General features: G+C 32.8%; 2 protein-coding genes across 2 annotated transcripts; one reads left to right on the top strand and one right to left on the bottom strand.

Annotated features, from left to right (window-relative positions):
• Nucleotides 1–6089: 6089 nt before the first annotated feature.
• LOC115981413 (NAC domain-containing protein 41-like) lies at nt 6090–7348 on the top strand. The gene is made up of 2 exons (XM_031103548.1): nt 6090–6649; nt 7037–7348. Exons 1-2 carry the CDS (start codon nt 6125–6127, stop codon nt 7346–7348), a joined length of 837 nt encoding a protein of 278 aa, XP_030959408.1. The 5' UTR covers nt 6090–6124.
• A 402-nt stretch (nt 7349–7750) lies between these two features.
• Nucleotides 7751–14648, bottom strand: LOC115978943 (triose phosphate/phosphate translocator, chloroplastic-like). The gene is made up of 12 exons (XM_031100868.1): nt 13790–14648; nt 13524–13595; nt 12927–12992; nt 12742–12820; nt 12542–12662; nt 11785–11880; nt 11317–11429; nt 10489–10566; nt 10263–10379; nt 9165–9264; nt 8944–9044; nt 7751–8203 (listed from the first exon to the last, which is right to left on the bottom strand). Exons 1-12 carry the CDS (start codon nt 14077–14079, stop codon nt 8177–8179), a joined length of 1260 nt encoding a protein of 419 aa, XP_030956728.1. The 5' UTR covers nt 14080–14648; the 3' UTR covers nt 7751–8176.
• Between the last annotated feature and the right edge of the window lie 2420 nt (nt 14649–17068).

The raw sequence follows: 17068 nt of genomic DNA on the forward strand, positions 1-17068 counted from the left end.
TGAAAAATGTTACAAAGGACATGATTTGGATGGAGGATATATACTCCCCATCCAGTGGCTGAAGCCTTGTACTTTGATTCCATGCATTTATTTGAATGAATGAGAAGATCGTTTTCAAAAAAAAAAAAAAATTTTGAAAAATCTAAACCCTATTTAATAATGGGGAATTAATAAAATTAAATATTAAATTCTATCGTTTAAACATAAATTACATCTCTTAGTAAAATTTACATGGATGTAATGAATCCAAGAAACCAACCAACATCCTGTTTAATAACCTAGCTATTGAATGAGTTCTGAATAAATAAATAAAATAATAATGAGAAAAAGATTGCAAATTGCAAATTGTAATGGGTAAGCAATAAAAAAAAATCAATATAATTAAGTCCAGTACATAAAAATCAATCCTCTTTATTTTTTGTCCATTTTGTGTTTATTTGAATAATTTAAATTCAGAAACCAATGTGATAGATTGCAAAATATGTTTGACCATTTTGGGTTCATTTCCCAGTCAAATGCAGCATTTATGCATTATTTTTTGTTAAACTAGAGATTTTTGGAGTTTGGATATTTGGTTGAATGAGTTAGGGAAGCATTTAGTTTAGAAAGTTTAGAGGCTTCAATGTGAGCAAATGCAGGTGCTGTATTGATCTTGAAGCAGTTTATGCTTTTAAATAAGCAGTTTGTACACTCTTGAACATTATACTAATTTGTGTTATTGTTGTATCTCTAACAATAATGACTTTATGCAAGATCCGTAATCTTAAAACATTAAAACCAAGAAATAGGGCACACACACACACACACACACACACACACACACACAAAAACCCTAAAGACTAAGTAACCCCAATAAAGGAAAGAAAAAGAAAGCTTACCTTAGCATTTGTATAAAAGATTCATCCAAAGAAAGCTCATGCAAGATCCAACTATTGTTATTGTCTGTTAATTTTTAGACCCCTGAACATACACAAAAAAAAAAAAAAAAAAAAAAAAAAAAAAAAAACCCTAAAGACTAAGTAACCCCAATAAAGGAAAGAAAAAGAAAGCTTACCTTAGCATTTGTATAAAAGATTCATCCAAAGAAAGCTCATGCAAGATCCAACTATTGTTATTGTCTGTTAATTTTTAGACCCCTGAACATACAATGTTTAACCTGATTTTACTGTTAAGTTGTTACTTAAGTCAATTATGTAGATATTAGGTTAAACATAAATCAATCATATCATGCAGCAGAAAATTAAATAAGACAGAGATATGATGACTCAGGAAAACTAATGAAACAAACCAATTTCAAGGTAAAAAACTTGGAGGGACCAATCCGAAGAAGAACAATCCACTATATCAAATAGAAGTTTACAGTCAAGAATATATAATTCGTAGTAAATTTAACTGTAATTATCAAACCTAACTCTGAAACCCTTAGACTTCTTTGATGTAGATCTATTCCAACATGAATCTCCAGTTCATGCTTTGCTCTTCAATACACTTAATATCTGAAATTTGGGTTGCAACTTTGTTCCACTGGTACTTATGGAATAAGATTGATCTTCGGTAGATATGCTCGAAAGAGTAGAAGGTACAAAATCTCTCAGATCTCAAATGAGTATCTCTCTAAGACTTGAAAATATGCTTTAAGGTTTTCCTTATATACTAAATAAATCTGGACTGAAACCCTAAACATTTAATGGGCTATTGGGTTTGATCAAAATTCTTCATAATCACATCGATCTCTATCGGTTGAAGCTTCTTCTCAATCAATCGAGCTAGCCTGATTTTTAATTCCTTTTCCTGCAGCTTGTATGTTCTTAATTTCTAACTTGTAACACTTTAAGATATGTCTAATATTGCTCATAAACACTAAGATCTATACCTAGATAAGTTTATGTACACCATTTGCCAACAATCAAATCATTTAGAACCTAACATTATCTTTAGACTTATCATTCTTATAATAGAAAGATTTTTAAATCCTATTCTTCTCATCATTTTATTCTTTGTTTCCCAAACATCCTTAGCATGCTTTTTTCTTGAAGCATTGCCTTTCCAACAACCTCCGCTGATGGTTCACTTGATACGAGAGCCATTAGAGGAGACCCTCTTCAACCTTGTCAAGAAGAGCTGAAGCTCTTCGTAGTTTTCTTCTAGATATGGCCCTCTAAATCCTTCCCAAGCTTTCAAAGGTTTAGTGTTGGGTGCGTAAAGATCGTGTTTTGGAATAAAACAGTCCCATATGTTTGTATTCCTATTACCTTTGGGTAAAGGTAAACATGAATTAAATGTTCGTTTATGGGACAAAACCTGAAACTTAGAAAGCATGAACTTTTTCTTTGGGATGTCATACTCATGTTGAACACAAGACACATCTAAGACACAGTGTCCCAGTTTTTTTTTTTTTTTTTTTTTTTTTTTTTTGTGGAAAATTGCACAAGGTTGAGGCACTTATCTTTTATTTCATTTTTATTTTAATATTTAACACTTATCTAGTTATCTTTTATTTACTCTTTTAGATTTTATTATTTGGTTTGTATTCTAGCGAATTTCTAAATATAATATATTAGTCATGAATTCACTTTGTTATCTTTTATTGTTCTTAAATTGATATATGTTAAAATGAATACTTAAAAATATTTAATAATTTATTAATATATTGTAGTTTATCTTGATTGTTTCTTGGATTCATAAATTATAGCTAGCTCTCTAATCTTCTGACTAAAATGTTTAAGGGCTTGTGTAGTCGGATATGTGACTAATCGTGTATATATATAATATACTTTCTAATTGTATTCTTTGTGTATTATGAATCTGTTAAGAAAAAAGGAGTTGCAAAAAGATAAATACTGTGTTTTTAAGTTTTGGAAAAGTTTTGTTTTTTTTTTTTTAAACAATTGTTAGTACCTTATCATATAATATAAACCCTTCTTTCTAGTACTACGCTCACAATTACAGAGTCACGAAATTAACCTTCAAACACAAAACACATTTTGGGAAACAAACACAGCGAGCGGAGAGCAAGAATCAAACCATGGCAGCTGCATCATTATCTTCATCGTCGTCAACACTTGAATGGCCAGGCGAGTTCGTGTTTGATCCAGTAGACGAACTGCTAGTGATTCACAATCTTTATACCAAGGCCATAGGAATTTCCTACTATGAATGCCCTGAAGAAATTCCGAACGCAATCTTTACGGCACTTAAGAACCATGGGAGATATGGGAGAAGATGGAAAAAAGCTAATAACCGTGTGAGGAACAAAGAAGATATGTTCTTCTTCACAAGATTGAAGAGGGTATATTCCAACCGTCGTTACAAGTAATTATTAGTATTTAGAGAGCAATGATTTGTCATCTCATATAATTGTACATCTCACTAATTAAATCTGAATACTTTGGCTCGGCCATCTCTTACTATCAATCTTAAGAGGAGTCCAACTATCAGGTTATTGAATAATTTTTTCAACCATTATTGACTACCCTCATTGTCTATCCCACCACAGTAGCTGAAATAAAAATAAACAAGGAAAATACCGTTACACAATCATTATTACACACTTTCTTTGAAATATTGTTTTCATTTTAGTTAAAATTGTGAAATAATAAAATCATATATTGAAAATACGATTTCTCCATTATAATTGAAATCATGATTTTAAAACACAATTTCAATTTTCATTGCAGTGTGTATAGTGAGTGTGCAGTGCAAATTAGCAAGTGAGTGATAATCACTACTCAGATAAATAACTGATGTTATTAGCAAACTAAGACCATCAATTATTTGAAAACATAAAATTGCGGAGACAACACCAGGAGACACATTCCCTTCCAATGGCTCCCATTTGTTCACACTCATCAATACATTTTGGACCTAAATAAATGAAGGGCACGGAATTTAGGAGTCCAAACCCACTTAAAATAGTGAGGCTTGTACCACCCAATTAGGCCCAAACAGATAAATATTTGTTTAGAGAGTGGGGAAAACAAGTCAGGCTCAAGTCCAAAGATTCGAATAGAAAGGGAATGAATGAAAGTTAAAAACAAGCAGCATTAATGGTTCTTCTCAAGTCCGTCCAAGGACAATTTTTTTTTTTTTTTTTTACACAGGGATATACACTGCTCTCTCTCTCTCTCTCTCTCTCTCTCTCTCTCTCTCTCTCTCTCTCTCTCTCTCTCTCTCCTGTTCTTGTTCTAATCTCTTTTCCTTGATTTTTTCCAAATCCCCTCATCTGGAAGTTCTCTTCCTTTATATACTCCTATGCTTCTTGCATCCTAGCCCTCCATCTGCATCCCTTTAAGTTCTCCACAAGACACTTGTCCCATTAGACTCCTGCTGAAGGTGGTAGAAGGGGCTATTTAGCTGTGAATCTACTGTTCATGTGCCATTTTCTCATCAATACAACTAATAAAGTTGTTACCAGTTATTTAATGCAAAGGTAGTAGATAAGCTTTCACAAGAAACTTCTTTCAAATACCTTGACTTTCTCCTTGAACGTCATTCTCTCCACTTGGGTTTCCAGGAGATATTTTGTTCCTTCCTTCCTTCTCTACAGGCAAACCCACTCCTCGGGTTTAAAGTGCTTCCACCTAATGAACGAATAATGGTCATAGCGGTCTTAGTCTTCCTTGGTCCTCAGGTCCCCACAATAAATTTTAATGCATTATTAATATTTAAATATTATTTTTTAACTTTCTATATTATAGATATTTTTTTGGTTTGAAAATCATTCTTCTTCTTTTATGAGATGCAAAAGTGTTAGTTTAGTTCTTATATTTAGTTTTTATTAACATTTATTTTGCAATTTGTTAAAAAATAGTTATTTTGACACACTTGATAATTTTTTTTTAGTCATGAAACAGTTAAAGGTTTAAACTGGATCGAATTTTTTTTAGTTCAATATTTTGGAAGACTTTTAAAAGGTGGAGGAAAGAAGGCAAAACTCACCCATATTTTTTATTTTAAAAAAATCAATTATCTTTCTAAATTGTTAAATCATACCTTCTATAAATTGTTTGGGACATACAGGTCCGGCTGCACGTGTGTTACTACTTGCTAACTCTCAATATTGTGGTTTTTTTTTTTTTTTTGAGAGAGAGAAATTCAACTTATGACGTCCGTTCGATGATAGTTCTTTATCATCAGACCAAGACACCAATCGATTTTTAGTATAGGCGGGGATGGACAAAATGGGCTTTTGCACTTTTTGGGCAAATTAATTAGTCTTTTGCCCTTCTTCTCAAACTAAATAGGGAAATGTCCCTCTTTTGAAAATCAAGTTTCTTAAAATTGAGTTAAAAAAAAAATTTCTGGAGCCCTATAGTGACGTTTTCAAGGATCTATAGTGACGTTTATAAGGACTTATAGTAGCGTTTTGTAACTTGATATCCATGAAATCGAGTTCTATTGCCTATAACTCGATTTCATGGATATCAAGTTACAAAACGCTACTATAAGTCCTTATAAACGTCACTATAGGTCCTTGAAAACGTCACAATAGGGTTTAAATCGATTTTGAAAAACTCAATTTTCAAAAGATGGGCATTTTCCTATTTAGTTTGGAAAGAAGGGCAAAAAGCTAATTAATTTGCCCAAAAAGGGCAGAAGCCCATTTTGTCCCAATATAAACCTCAAACCTCTTATTTAACCATAGAGACTTTACCAATTGAACTAACTCGAACTCAATCAGCTTTTAGTTTCTATTTCTTAATTAAACAATATCATGGTTCAACTCATATTTTGATCCAAAATAATAATAATAATATAGGCACTATACGCACGCTTTATTACCTACAATTCTACACAGTACTAGAGCAGAGTTCTCCATCAGAAACCAAGAACGATAACAATCTTCTGACTAAAATGTTTTAGGGTTTGTGTCGAGGGATATTTGACTAATCCTATACTTTCAAACTCTAATTAGAGTCGGTTAAGATTTAGGGCTGACTCAAGTGCCATTTTTTTTTTTTTTTTTTAAATCTTTTTTGGCAAGGAATCCGTATCCGTACAGAAAAGGAACGAAGTTGCAAAAATACATATAAATTAATACTGTGTTAAACCTATCCTACACTCACACAAAGCACATTTTCAGAAACACAGCGAGCTGAGAATAAGAGAGAGCAAGAGTCAAACAATGGAGGCTGCATTATCATCTTCATCTTTATCCTCATCAACGCTTGAATGGCCAGGCGGGTTCGTGTTTGATCCACTAGACGAAGTACTAGTGACTCATTATCTTCATCCCAAGGCCACGGAAATTTCCTACTGTAAATGCCATGAAGTAATCCCAGAACGCGATCTTTACGGCACTGAAGAACCATGGCAGATTTGGGAGAAGATGGAAAGAGCTAATAACTGTATACGAAACAAAGAAGAGATGTTCTTCTTCACAAGATTGAAGAGGGTCTCTTCCAAGTCCAACCGTTGCAAGAGAAGCATCGGCAAAGGTTGTTGGAAAGGCGATGGAAATTCCAGCGATATTTTTTACTGTGTCGACCAAAACGAAAGAAAAAGAATCGGAGTCAAAAAGACTTACCATTATGAGAAAAACAACGTCAAGACCGACAAGTCCAAGGCCAAGGATGACGAAAACAACCACCGCTATCGCTGGATATTGCATGAGATTAGCCTTGATGAGTCTTTACTACAACACGCTAAGGTACTTACTAATCATCTCTAATTTCCTTTTCTTTCTGTGTGTTTTCTTTCTAGAAAACTTCTAAATATGGAATATTAGAGATTAAGATGATAATTTAAAGCGAGGCCTTTTCACATATGATTAGTTTGGTTTAAGTTTAGTTTCTTGACATACTTTTCTTTAAAAAAAATATATATATTCTTGACATACTATTTTTCTATTTCTTTGTTTGTATTTGTGTCTCATATATCTTCTTTTCTATTTTTTTTCCTATATTATTATTATTTTTGATTTATGAATATTATTTAGGGTTTGGTTTAAAGTTACATTCTTTATCTGTGTCTCATATATCTTCTTTTTCTTTCTTTTTTTAATACTACTTTCTTAATTCTCACTTTTTGTGTGTAGACAGGAGATCTGGTGATTTGTAGACTTAGAAGACATTCTAAAAAAGAAGAGAGTGTGTCAAGTCAGAGTATAACTGTGATAGATCATACTACAAATCTGTTAAATCAGACTATAAGTATACCAGATCATACTCTAGATCAGACTACAAACATGTCTAATCAGATTTCAAATGGACCAGATCAAATAGGAGAATATTGGTTGAACCATCAAAATCTAAGTACAAATATGTCAAATCAAATACGAGAATATTGGTTAGATTATTCGATGACAGATTTAGGAGAAATAACAATTAATGGGATTCATAAAACTTGACCCAACCTTTGTAATCTTACCATCTTCATGGTAAAACTTTCTACTGCTTGTGGATGTATACCTTAGACCGAACCATGTACACCGTTGTATTTTATTTTATGAATAATTTTTTATTTTATTTTTTATTTTTATTTTGCATAAACTCATTACAATAATTAATAACACAATATACTTATAACAATAACATAAAAATAATGGGTTACAAAAATAATTCAAATAATCCTAACCATTACGATATGTGATGAATTTTCCAAGACAGACTACAAAATCAATTGATAAAGAAAACAAAAAATGGCAGTTGCAATTTAATCTATAGCTTCCACATTCCCCTCTCGGGACATTGCAAATCCATCAAGCTCTAATCATATATTATATAGAATTACTTTCTTTTTTTTAAAAAAAAAATCGATTTTCTCCTCTTAAATTACTGAGTCATCAAGTAGGTCCAATAAATTAAGACCTACCACTAAAACATCTAACAAAGTTGTGTGTGAGAGAGACCAAATTGAAGCTTTTCCATTACAACAGTGCATTCTTCTAACACACCTGAATAAAATTGAAATGGTAAAATTTTGAAATACAATATGAGCTCTTAGAATTTGTAAAAAAAACTTCTGTTTTGATCTTATTCTTTTCTCTATTTCCCAGAGCTGTTATTTTAATGGAAGAATCCACCAACGGCTTGGAAACTTGAACCATCCAATTTAAACAACAGCACCAGCTCTGTACTGCCTGAATCCAAAGATATCATCTCAAACAATTTTTATGAATATCCTCACTACCCTCATTAATATACAGGGTTTCCATAGTCAATCCAACAGTGCAGCCCTATGATGTGGAAGTTGCTGCAGCCTTCTGAAAAGTCTAAGTAATATATGTGAGGCCCAAGTCAAAAAATGGCTTCTTCAAAAGGGGGGAAAAATTGAAGATAAGATACATAATAATTTTGGTCTATCACAGTTCAGTTCATGCTCATTTCAAATGCTAAAAGAAATATTTAGAAATAAAATCGAAGGGTCTAAAGGTGTTGATTGTTATTGTTATTATTTGATTTGCAAAAAGGGTCTAAACTTTAAAGCCTAAACGTGTACTAGAATAACTTGGGGGTGGCAGAAGTCGAATATTGCTTTACAGGCAGATAAAGAATAGGAATGAATGGAATGAAAAGAATCCTTTCCATTCCATCCACTGTTTGGAAGTTGATTGATATACTAGGAAAATTATCTATTTGTTTTCTTTGCATTCCTTCTTTAAAAATTCCCAAACACATTGGACGAAATGCACTATACTCCATTCCATCCGTTTTATTATTTTATATAAATCCCTAACATAGTGTTAGTAATGTGAAATGCCTAGGTTTTATTTCATAATGTGGCAGCACAGCCTAATGCCTATTGAATATAATATCATTTGTCTATAATGGCTCAAGTTATGCAGTAAACAATCATGTTTTTGTAAACATGCTCTGAAGAACATTCGTTTTCTCAAGAAAAAAACAATCCATGTTTTACCTAATTAGTGGATGAACTTTCCTTTCAATTCAGTCAATTTCACAGATAAAGGAAAAAATATCACGAACAGAATAGAAATATTACCCGTTTTTGCTCTTCTATGTTTGCCTTTATTAGGGAATAAATGGCTACACCCGCAATTGCTATAATAGTACCAATTCCAGTTTGTGTGGATATCCTATTGCCTGTGAAATTTGAAACCATAGGGATATGACATCAAATCTAAAATTTCCAGTACACTGAATTTTCAGAGTTGCTTATTTAACACTGCATATAAATGTCATAAATAAGCAATGAGCAATTACCGAATACAACAATAGAGAATCCAATGACAAAAACTCGCTTCAATACATTTCCAACAGCATGTGTAAGTGGTGCAACACGTTCTAAAGTGTTAGTAGCAACCTGCAATGTAATTTCAAACCTGAAGTTAGGAAACAGAAGAATGTGCTCCAACAAAATACTTTATCTGGGGCAGAGGAACCAAAAAAGGTTTCAGAAATACCAAACTGCAACTGTTAAGTGCTGATTGATTTTGTTGGACTTTATTGATCGTGATTGATGCTATTAGAGGGCTTTCAGCTTTGATTATATTATATTTTTATATCCATATATGATGCAATCTCATTATGAATTTACTCTGTTTACATTTTTTATGTAATTTGGGATCCTGTTCAAAGGGCCCAAAATTCACTATTGTAGGCAGTTGATGGATTTTATAAAATTTGGGTTGGAAGCTTGCTTCAAGTGCTTGGTGGTGATTCTAAGCAAGCCTAGATGGTGATTCCTAAGTTCCTATGCTTCTTCCATGCTTGGTGCTGATTACAAACAATCCTAGTTGGTAATACCTAGGTTCTATTTTTCTATTTTCATCGCTTTTCCTGATACCTAGATCCTATCTTTTTTTTAAAAAAAAAATCTTATTTTGGTTCCCAAACGCAAGTCCCATTTTTAGAGTTTATTTTCCTGCATCATGCTTGAGATATTGAGTCATATTGTGTTTCTATCAGACACCTAGACAAGTACACGGTTAAACAACCCAAATAAAGGCACATGTTCAACAACTCATCCATGGTCCATTCAAATGCAAATTTATGTACAGTGGAATATGAAGAGATAAATGCCATAATTTAATGATGCAGCTTTTCTACTTTATAACTTAAGTCTTTTCAAATGATAGCATTCTTTAATATCCACATTGATTGGTCATGAAGAAGTAGCCGAGTAAGAAGAAAACCAAGTACTAATGATCTGATGAGGGGGTAATATCACAAACCCAGATGAAGATTGAAACAAATTGGAAGGCTGAGAGGTCAAGTCAACATCAACATATATCAAACACAAAGATCTCATATACCTTTAGATTAAAGAAGCAGTTGAATATGGCATGTTCTATAGCATACCTGATTGTACAGATGATAAAACATGCCAATCCAGAACAGATCAGAGAGGAATTTGTATAAACCAACTTTGGCAATAGCATCCTTAAAACCATATTGCATCAGTTGGGGGCCCTCAATCTGAAAGGAATCCAAGTAATCCCACGGTTATCTGTAATAAACTTTGATTGAAACATTGAGATAATAGATTAACAAGACTTTATACAATATTCAAGATAAATTAACTTACAATTATCGCTGGCGGGATGCAAACCAAGAGAGCAATAATTGAAATATAAGCATACACATTTGTACTGTCCATTCCTGTCTGTTAAAAATAAAAAGATTAATTAGACAACTTGGACTAATGGTCAATGGATGTAGAAAGAACTAGAAATGTATTACCTCCAATTAATTTATCCCAGAATTTTTCACACAATAGTTGCTCGGTTGGCTAATATATGAAATAGTTGTGGCTATTGGGATTATAGAATCTTGATGTACTTAAGGGTTGAATCAAATATAATAGTTCCCTTCCAAATACCTCATCTGTCAGGTGGAATTCTTAACTTTGTTTTACATTGCATCGTTTATAGTAAGATTGTAAAAGGTGTTTGATAATCCTAGGAAAGAGACAAGAGCACATGGTGTTTTACTTAAAATTAACCAACATTGGCTATGTAATCCTAAAGATATCAATCAACGCAGCTCAACAACACTTTGTCACCTGATGCAGTTACAAAGGTATAATTTAACACGTCAAACATAACTCTATTTAGGAAAATTTCTGACTAGAGCTCACATAACTTGTTCGATACAAAAGACACTTTTTAAACTTGCCTTTCGCTTTACAGAAGAAATTCATGATTGCAACAGATTTTGACACAAGGATATGCCATAGCCAACAGAACTTAAAAACATTTGCTTTCTTAGACAAAACCCTTGTATCACTATCCACCTTCATGAACTAGGCCAAACAGCATACAATAACATGAACCTGGAAACTAAGCTCTAGAACTTATAAGATTAGAACAGAGCTTATTCCTAAGCAAGTACCATGTTTTCTGAAAGTGCTTACCATTGCTTTCTTTGAATAGATACTCCTGTAGGTAAATGCTATGTTTGAAATCATCGCACTGATGAAACCAGTCCAATTGAAAGAAAGTTCAGTCAGTGATGCCATTGATACACCTGCAATAAAAGTTACAGACTATATCAGTAGTGGTTGATGAAATATAAAAGCTGATTCTATACTGTATTCAGATTTAAGTAGTAAGCTGGCATTGCCAAGGTTGAGAAATTGGCTGCAGATGCATATCACGCACTGCATACAAACACATATATATGTAGTGCACAAAATCCCCATTTCTGCGGGGTCTGTGAGAGGTGATGTGTGTGTGTGTGTGTTCTGTATGTGTTTAGTTCTTGACAAGATTACAGGCAGCATCAGTAATATCTCCCACATGCCAGATTTATGAAATCAAGCTTCTGTCCTTTCAATAAGAGAAGTAAATAGAAGGAAGAATTTCAGAGTCCAAAGAGTTACCAAGAACAACTGGGGCCAATGATAGCCATAGGGACAAAGGAATTTGCTGGCCTAAAACAAACTGAGAAGCAGCAGCATTGAAGAATGGCTCCAAGGCTGCAGAAAATACATCAAGACTAGTTAGGAACTAGAAATTATCATAAAATTTACTGTCTCTCACCTTCACCAAAAATGTTGAGTATTATTGATCAAAGAGGCATTATCATGACATCTACATTAATTCAGATTAGCGTAATGAAATTAAATGAAAGAACAAGTTACAGACAAACTAAAATGTATGTCAATGAAAAAAATGTATGTGGTTATATCTACTTGCAGTTGCTTTTCTTAGTAGCTTCCACCAATAGGAACCTATGCAGGAATACATTTTCATTATATCTTTAAGCACACATGGTTGATCATATACACCAATGAGTACCAACAAAAATCAACCCACAACATTGCCATCATCAAGCCAAGGAGGCAGTTGAGAACCACAACAAAATTTTAATTTTGACAAAGTAAGAGAGCCCCAGCTGCAGAACATCCAATCTGGTGAGTAAAATGACAACTGGACACAGTCCTTTCAACTTGAACATATGATGCTGGTGATTTGCACCAAAACATTGTAACCCCCATGCTTAAAAATAAAAAATAAAAATAAAATGTTGACCGACACATGTATGCACACACTCTAAGATATGTCCAAAAGGACTTTCATCAGGCCAATAGATGTAAAATACTAATGAAATTAGTAAAATTCCTCAAAATTTTCTACCTTTAATGGTGTGTGTGAAAGATACTGCGACAGCTGCAAATGATACATTAGACATGACATGTCCAAGGGCATGGCAGAATGCAACTGGAGTCAGTAGTACCAAGAGCTCCTTATTAATTGGCTGCATACAGGGTAAGACAAGTTCATTAGTGCATGTACCTAGAGAAGAGAAGATAGCCAATGCAGAAGTTGAAACTTACAGCACGTTTTGGTAGACCAACACCCCAAGAAACAAGACAGTACACCACTCCAACTAGGAGATGTACTACAGAAACAAAGCTGCAAAAGACATACAAGATTTTCAAATTGTCATATGGGGTGAGATTTTTCAAAAGCCACAACAACTTCAATATAATGAAAATGAAGCATTGTGAAAGAAGCATACTATGGATATGGGAAATAATTGTAGACTTTCTTGTTGAGTATATTGAAGATGACATTTAAGAAGTACCTGCATAGAAAACATGGAATTGTATAACATTTAGAGATTAAGTGCAATTGTTTAGTCAGTGAATTAGAACAGCATAATGTTAGCTTACAAAATCTCCTCCTTCATTTTATTAGGGCATGTGTGATTCATGCGCTTTATAGTAAATAATTGACAGCACAACCAATGAGAATAAAGAAAATAACATGATTAGTGGGTGCAATATACATTTTATTCAAGTGAAAAAGGAAAAGGAAAGAACATTTAAAAGTACATTGCAATGTGCATATACTCTGAACATAGTAGTATGTATATTTAAGGCTGCATTGACCCCTTGCACCCTCATATGGTTTTTTCACCCAAAAACAAAACATGAGAATTAGTTAAAAATTGTGACATATTCTGTTAACTGAGTCCTCCGTTACAAATTTAAACAATTCCAAACTATTGCTATACCCTTCAAAAAATTCAACTGGGCACCTAAGTTCATAACTTATTGTGAACAAGCAATGTATCAAGTCTTAACACAAAAATGTACATACTATGATAGCTTACCACATAAAGAAAAAGAAACCAGTAACCAGTGCAGGATATCTCTCGGCAAAGCTCTTAGAAGGCTTGGCATACCTGCAATTTCAAATATGACTATCAATTATCAACCAAATACAGATCCCAAAATAAAAATCCATATTGGTTGCTAAAACTACATGTGAAAAAACCAACAAAAAAGAATCCCTTTCTTTTAGTATTTTTCTCAGCATCCAAACTTAGTCTTCACACTTAAGTACTAAATAAAAGAAAATTTAAGTGACGAATTAGACCCGTCAGCATCTGCGGTTGTGGCCGCCACAACCGGAAATTCAACAGAGCCTCGCCGCCTCAACAATTCACTCCAACCAGAAAATATCAAGGCCTTGCCTGAGAATTCAACAGGTTTCTGAGGTTTGTGGTTCTCTGGCAGTGGAGAAAAGGCCAAGCATGTGGACTTAGAACCCAGTGACCGAGTCTTGAGCACAACATGATTAGTTGTAACTTTCTTGGGTGACAAGTATAATGAAGAAAATCTTGAAGTTTGGGTTGAACATTGAAATGGGTTGATCACTAAAGCCATGGTTTGCAACAAAGACACAAACTTTATGGGATTTTGATAAGGAAAATGGTTTGAGGGGCTTGAATTCTTAGTGGTTTTCTGAGTTTGGAAGAATACAAAGTACAATGAAATTAAAGAGCGTTCAAAACAAGAAACTGTATGCAGGGGATAAATTAGAAAGAGTACTATTTGGTTTCCTTGTTTTTAACTAACAAAAATAGTAGATATTATAACTATAGAAAATCCTATTTGTTGTGGATTTTTCTTTCTTTGTGTTCTGGTAATGAACTAGATTCGGAGAAAACAATGGGTTTTGGTTTGAAAGACCAGACAAAATTAAGGAGGGAATGTAGTTGAAGCTAAAGGAAGTGAAACAGAAACTCAAAAACAGTTTCTGTTGCAACAGGAATCTATGAAAAGCATCAAAGTTTGAGACTTTGAACTTTGAGTACTAGTTGCAAAGAGCGTATGGGACTTGTTGGGGACAGTGATCATTGGGTGATGGACTTTCAATAAGAGAGAGACAGAGAGAGTGAGTGTAACATGGGGTAGTTGTTTTTTATTCTTTTCTGTTTTCTTAATTTCCCTCTTAAAATGGTATCTGCCTTTCATTGTTTTGTGAAGAACCGTTGTTTAATAGGAGTTAGGTGACAAGTTTTGTTTTTTTTTTTTTTTTTTTTTTTTAAATACAATTAACACCTTTGAAGTTTGAGTTAACCTCAATTAGGTACAAGATATTTTAAAACTAACCAACTTAACTTCTACTCACCATGACAGAGAGGAGAGAGACAAGTAATGGTTTTTAGATGGTTTTTAGAGGCCAAATTATTAAATTTTAAAATGTTTTGAATCTGGTTGATATTAGTCTAAATCTCAAGAGTGTTAACTATATTTTACCTTAATTTTTTTATACATCCAATTATACATATATCAGATGTATGATATATTCTCTCTTAAATAAGTCCAAAATTTAAGTTTCATTAAGTTTATAATTAACCCTTAAAGTTTGGTTTAATGACTAATTTATTTAGATTAAATTCATCGAGTGTATTGTGTGGGTGGATATAGAATTTCACATTGTATTTGACAAATGAATCATGAATTTTGAGTTTATAAGTGATTTATCAAACACTCTTCTATTTTCCCCCTAAAAAAAAACCACTGTTCTATTTTATTTTATAATGAAAAGGATTTTTCTTAAGCATTTTATAATTAAAAGATTTAATGCGTTTTTAGAACGCACAAGAGGCATTGTCTCTTGCAGGATCGGCCTGGCTAATGATTCACCAATTGCAAATAGACATTTTGGGTTCCCACCAAAGACAATGTCTCTATCACATGACTCAGTCATTGTCATCAATCATCAGAAGTTTATGAGCCATAAATAATAACAAAAATAATTTAAATAATAAAATAAGTTAACAAAAATAATATTTGGCAAACAGATACGTAATGTCATTACTCATTTCAACTCCACAGAAGTTTATGAGCCATTGGACTAGAAAAGTTATTCCAATAAAATAATTTTGATGCCAAACAAAGTACCTCCATTATTGTTGAATATGACATCATGAATTGCTTTTCTAAGAATCTGATCTTGATTTTTGCTTAAAGAAAGTAGAAAAAGTAGTCTTCTTTCGGTAAGGCAAGGCTTTTGTTGAGTACTTTAGTGTATGGACAATATAGGATCAGTTTTAGACACGTGTTACGTTTATGTCCTATCAAGTGTATTGGAGTTCTAAATGGACATGCTTAGAAGCATGAACACTTTATTTAATATGTTATACTCATGTCATTTTAGCCATTTTATTTTATAATTTTTTAGAAATTATTCATGTCGTCATATCATACTCGTACCTATACAAGTCTCGGTCCATGCTTTCTAGAGGACATATCACACAAGCCAAAGCCCTTTTGTTAAATAATTAGTTGAAATGCTATATAGCCAGGTAGCAGAACTAATCAACAATTGCTAGGAAAATAGATATTAGAAGATATGAATTGAACCTTAGTTGGAGATTGGGTTGAGGAAAATATGTTGGCCCACGCTGACAATTCCAAGTGTTGGTTACGACTTTTGAAGGTTAGTTATTCAGTTAATTAGATCACAATATTTTATTATATGGGTTTACAAAGCCTTTACTGTATTATTATAGTAATAATAAAAGGGCCTGTGATGCTTGACGCACGCAATGGATGGCCATGCTGTTGGCATTGTCAGTTAGCGTCATTAGCATGCCCTGGTGGTCATTGTCAATTTGTCATCATTCTTATCCTTATTATACAAACATTTGCATTATTGAGATGATGAGATTTCAACTTTCAAGGCCATAAATGAGAAAGTGATAAGAAAACTGTGCTAGTTGTGATTGTTGCTATCATGGACTTCATTTCTATTGCTACTTATAACTAGCCAAGAAAAGGATGTATACTTGAAAACAATTGTAAGATTTTTCTTTTCTTTTTGTTTTGGTTTGCAAGAGGCTTGATTGTAGTCTGTAAATCTAATACTTGGCTCAAAGGCTTCTCTTCCTTCATAAAACATGGAAATCTACAACACCTTAATACAAAACTACAGCCTCAAACTAGTTGAAACATTCATAAGATCCATCTTCTCCAAAGAGGCTCTAACTTTGATTATAACTAGTTGGTACCCTATACAATGTACAAGAATTTTTAGCATAATACGATTTTCTCTCTGTTTTATTTTTTGTCTAAATATGAATTTGATAATTATTGTAATTATCAATAATAATTTATTAGTCTAAATATGAAATTTGGTTATAATGGTAAATATTAATAAGTATTTATTATGTTTGTGGCATTTATTAGTTTATATATAAAAAATTTAATAATTATGATCATTATTAATAAGTAATTATTATGATTGTGGCATTTTAAGAAAATATCACTTTGCAAGATTCTAATGGGGGATTTAGTATATAATAGAATTTAAAATCAAAAGCTTTTATGAGACCTCAAAACTCAAAAGCTTATATTTCAAAATATT

The sequence above is a fragment of the Quercus lobata genome, chromosome 3, assembly GCF_001633185.2.
Source record: "Quercus lobata isolate SW786 chromosome 3, ValleyOak3.0 Primary Assembly, whole genome shotgun sequence".
Classification (NCBI taxonomy): Eukaryota; Viridiplantae; Streptophyta; class Magnoliopsida; order Fagales; family Fagaceae; genus Quercus; species Quercus lobata.